The 4,991-nt window shown below is 35.9% G+C and overlaps 1 protein-coding gene across 3 annotated transcripts in view; it reads right to left on the reverse strand.

Annotated features, from left to right (window-relative positions):
- LOC106869274 (nuclear pore membrane glycoprotein 210) overlaps window positions 1–4,991 on the reverse strand; it is a 111,990-nt gene that overhangs the window by 52,720 nt on the left and 54,279 nt on the right. For all 3 annotated transcript variants that reach the window (XM_052968387.1, XM_052968386.1, XM_052968388.1), the window contains 2 exons: window positions 3,815–4,010; window positions 1,562–1,668 (listed from right to left, as the gene is read on the reverse strand). In XM_052968387.1, the coding sequence (XP_052824347.1) occupies window positions 1,562–1,668; window positions 3,815–4,010 (303 nt within the window). The remainder of the gene's footprint in view (window positions 1–1,561; window positions 1,669–3,814; window positions 4,011–4,991) is intronic.

Raw genomic sequence — 4,991 nt, forward strand, 5'->3', positions numbered from 1 at the left:
TGTATCCATATTTTTATTATTATTTTAATATCAATTATTTTTGTCTATTTATTTACTTCTATCATTACCATTACTATCACCATTACTACCATTATTACCACTACTAACACTATTATTTTTGTTCTTATTCCTATTTTTATATAGTTTTAGGAAGGTGGAGGAAAATTTATGATTGCAAAAAGGGATTACCTCGATAAACTTATTCAAGGTTTTCGGCCCAAAAGACCTAAGAATGGAAAGGGATTCCCTAATGCATAATAAGCACTTGCTAATATTAGCCCTAAATTGGGGGGGTTCTAGATAAGATTGACCATTCAAGATAGTACTTCTTATTCCTCCTCTTGAGGTCATGTAGGTAAGAGGCGAGTGTTGTGGAATTATAATATTTCTCATTAGAAAAGGAACTTGTGCGCCCAATACCTGGCTTTGTGCATTAAATACGGTGATATACCCCCGAAATGGCCATAGGTGTTCTGTGTTTGTGTTCCACCTATCCTCGTAATCCACTGTAAATGATGTTTATGGTTTGACTTTACTGATGTTACCTGCGGAATGGTGAAACTTGGATTTTACTTTGCCACACTTAGGATGTTCTGTTGCTGTTTTGTCCCGTGCGCTTCGGTATTCCTGTTTATGAAATTGGATTTTACCTACTAAATTTGCTGTCATGAGGGAGGTAGTTGAACTTTCGTACTACTTGTCTTGAATTCTTTTTTCTTTTTCTTTTTTTATTGGCCTCAGCGAACGAACTGTTGCTACGTCTCCCTATCTATTATTCTTTTTCTCTATATTTTTTCTATATATATATATATATATTTTTAGTCTACTGTATTTGTACCAGTCTCTAATATTTTTAATCAATTTTTAATTGCTGTTTATTTATTTATTTACATTATTCTATTGTATTTTTAATCGATTTTTATTCTTATGTATAAAAATTTTGACCTCCCTTTACTAATTTGGTTTTGTGGTCTATGTTGTACTTCTTATATGTGGTCATTGGTGGGCTACGGCTTTTCGAGTCGATGACCTAACGGTTTTATTCTGCAATAAACTTTGTACCTATGTCTCAACTAGTTTGAGCACTTCGTTTACAGCCTTGGATAAATTCCTGGTTTTCTAATACAAAACTGTTAATATTGAATAATTATATATATATATATATATATCTATATATCTTTTGCTAGTTTCTATATTATTGTTGTTTTCCTTGTAGAGTAAAATCTTTGACAAGGTTTCAATTTCTGATCAAAACAGACTCAATTCACACAGATTGCCATTTTAGATAAAGACCAAATATTCTGCACCAATCCTTTTATCCTTCACAACAAAATTCTGAAACTTACATTGCTCACAATTAATCTTCCCCCTTTGTTCCTACCAGTCAACACAAAACAAAAAAAATCAATAAATATTAAAAACAAGCTTCAAACTCCATAATCAACTGAACGTATAACTCTTCCCAATGGGAGAGCTTTTTTGTTAGTAGTTCCAGTCTGTTAAGAATGTGTCTTTTAACATAACAAAAACTTTTGAAATAGTTCTAGTTTGAATTACTTACATGAAGTGGAATTCGGTAATGAGACAGGTACCTAGAGATATAGTGTTGACAGGAAACAGTTAAAATCACTGCACCAGGCTTACCAAACATTCCCACAACTTGGTAACCTGAAGAATAAGAAAATAAAAATAACATTTCCAATCACTCACAGACACACCATCACCATCATCATTATCACAATATTTACAAGTATGGGACAATATGAGATTTGAGTGAGATGTACATGAGCATATGTGCTTCATATAAGAGCTTGATATAAATGCTGGTTGGCTGATTTTTCCAGTTACACTTTACATGGTATAGAGAGAGAGGGAGGGGAAGAGAAAGTAAAAGATAAAACAAGCGCCTAGTATGTGCAGGATGGGTGCACATACCAGGCTTGATGGCAGGTAATGAGTAAAAAAACACTACAAATATAAGCACAGCTGGTTTCTAACAATTCCATACAAATTTCTGAAATCTTCAATGTTAGTTATTTTTACAGAATAAACAGGTGTGGCAGTAGTTGCAGGCATGGCTGTGTGGTTAAGACGTTTGCTTCCCAACCATGAAGACTTGGGTTCAGCCCTAATGCACTGCACCTGATGCTAAAGTCTTCTGCTATAACCTCTGGCCAACCAAGGCTTTGTGAGCTTAAAGAAGCACAATGCTAATGTTTGTATCTCCTTACTCTGACATTACATGATATTGTATATGAAGGTCACCATCACACAAGCAAAGTTGTTTGTTTCCAGTCTTGTGGCTACGGGGAAATATTACCTTGTTCAGAAACAGGTGAGAGCTGGTGACAGGCAGGGTGTCTAGCCATAGAAATATCTGCAGCAACAAAATTCCATCTGACCCATGCAAGTGTGGAAAAGTGTACCTTAAATGATGATGATGACTTCACTTTTATTTGAAATTATTTATCATCATCATCATCATTTAATATTGTATTCATGAGCAAAACACTTTGTTTCATGAGCCAGTCTACTCAAATATAAATTAGCTCCAGCAATAGCCAAGAAGTCAAACCCTAGGATTCATAAGGTCAGAGCTTAATCTGGTTCCAGTGGTGTATAAGTGACTGAAATTACAATACTTGCTGCTGACCATCCCACTAACTTTCGGCAGACCTCCATAAAGGCATTCATTTGTCATATGTTGCTGCCATTTAGGGCCATTTGTAGCATTTTGTGTTGCATCCATTTAGCCTGTTTGATAATTCCCTTGTCAGTATCCATGTTTCACTGCCATATAATAGTACTGATTCAATAGATGCAATGAACAGCTTAATAATCATAGCAAGAATAATTGGGATGCCACATGCTCCAGTGGCAACTTTGTGTGGTCAGTTAATGACTGACCAGAAATCCATATAACCTTTTTTTATACCACCTGAGACTACTCATGATACAAACTTCCTGTTATAAAGTGATCTAAATTAAATTCTAGCAAAATTTCATATTAATTTGTTTCAAAGTATTTAAGGAGTGGAATGTACAATTTCCTGCATGTCAGACTGCATCATGGCCCCAGCAGACAAAATGGGAAAAGGCTGTCCCGAAGGATAGCGAGGGAGATGCACAGGTACAACCACTCGGACCCACAGTGCTCACACCTGTAGACAGCCAACTCTGTCCTGATAGCAGTGAGAAGGAAAATGGTCTGGGGGCCAAGAACACCAAAGGTCTATATCAACCACCGATACTGGCTCGACTATAAACCTGTCAGAGAGTGACTGATACTTTGACAGTTTGCTATTCTCAGTTGTTCATCAACCCTGGGTTGGTAGCTGACCACAGCAAGTTGCTGCTGAAGAAGGTTTCACAGCATGTGGCATCCCAGATGAAGGGCCTTCTGCCATAGAATGAGAAAATTGTCATAATGTCAGGCCTTTTACCATCTCCTCAGTCTAGCCCTACTGGCTCAAGTTGGGAACAGAAGACTACAACATGCTCCACTCCTTAAATACTTCATAAGATATAAAGCAAAATTTCTCCAGCAGTTAGTGTATAAATGGTCCTAGAGCAGAAAAATGACTGTCTGCATATTTGTTTCAAATACTAGATTAAATAATCAGTTTTTTTTTACTAAACTTTTCATTATATTCAAAAATAAATTGAAACTAAAGTCATGGAGTTCAACAGAAATATTGTAACAAAAGGGTTAATCAAGAGACCAAGGGACTAAACAATAACTAGCTAAGGCTAGAAGAGAACACCCTCCCTATTTAAGGCGAAGCAGAAAGAGGTGAAAGAAATGTGAACTTACCAACAGCTGAAACCTTAGAAGTTCTATCAGAAATGTCTGTCTCTATTCTCATTGGCTCAGCTAAGTTGAGGGAGGCCAATGATGTGTCGGACAACTTCCAGTCAAACTTGAGGGATGAAAAGTTGTCAAATTTATGTCCTTGATTATCAGTGACAGTCAACAGGACTGTCAAGTCTTGCTTGCAGTGAACTGGAATCTATAATGAAATAAACATCCACATATATAAATAAACATATAATCTCACAAGTACAAGCAGGCCTACACAGGTAAGCATACAAATGCGAGTGCGCACAAGCACACACATACAAATACATGTGTGGCACATAAATGTGCATATGCATGCACCAATACACAGCTCACACTTATATGCACACTCTCAAATACATTCTCATCATCATCATTTTCATTTCTACATAAAACTGAACCAAAGAATTATAGATAAAAAATGATACTATAATGGACAGTAAAACTGAACATTTAGTAAATTATGTACATGATAATAATGATGATTTCAAATTTAAATTTATTAAAAGTTTAATAATGCTAACATTAGTAGCATTAATAACTACCAGTATCTGTAATCACAACCATTAAATGATTCATATACACATCACTTTGCAAAAACAATTTTGAACTTACAAATTTCTTTTCTATAACACACGCTATGTCATTTCTAAACTCATTGAAACACAGTGTTACATTCTGGTAATTGTAACTATGGTTTCATATATTCATAGCTGCCCAAACTGACTAAAGCCTATTTCAACCAACTTGTAAACAGAGACAATAAAGAGTTGTGGGAGGAGGTATTTCATTAGGTTAAATTGAACTCAAACCCACTGCCATAGGCAGGCGTTAGAAAGGGCATCCAGCTGTAGAAACTCTGCCAGATCAGATTGGAGCCTGATGCAGCCATCTGGCTCACCAGTCCCCAGTCAAACCGTCCAACTCATGCCAGCATGGAAAGTGGACGTTAAACGATGATGATGATCTTACAATGAGGTATTTACTAAGCACTTGATATTATGGAAACTGAAATATTTATAATTGCTTAAGCGTCAGCTGCTATTACTGGAGTCAACCCATGAAAGGGGAAGATCAAGGACAATGTAGAAATAAGTAATGAGATTAAATGACAAAATAAGAAAATTAAGATGATTGCTGATATATTTCACAG

Source organism: Octopus bimaculoides, chromosome 5, assembly GCF_001194135.2.
Source record: "Octopus bimaculoides isolate UCB-OBI-ISO-001 chromosome 5, ASM119413v2, whole genome shotgun sequence".
Taxonomy (NCBI): Eukaryota; Metazoa; Mollusca; class Cephalopoda; order Octopoda; family Octopodidae; genus Octopus; species Octopus bimaculoides.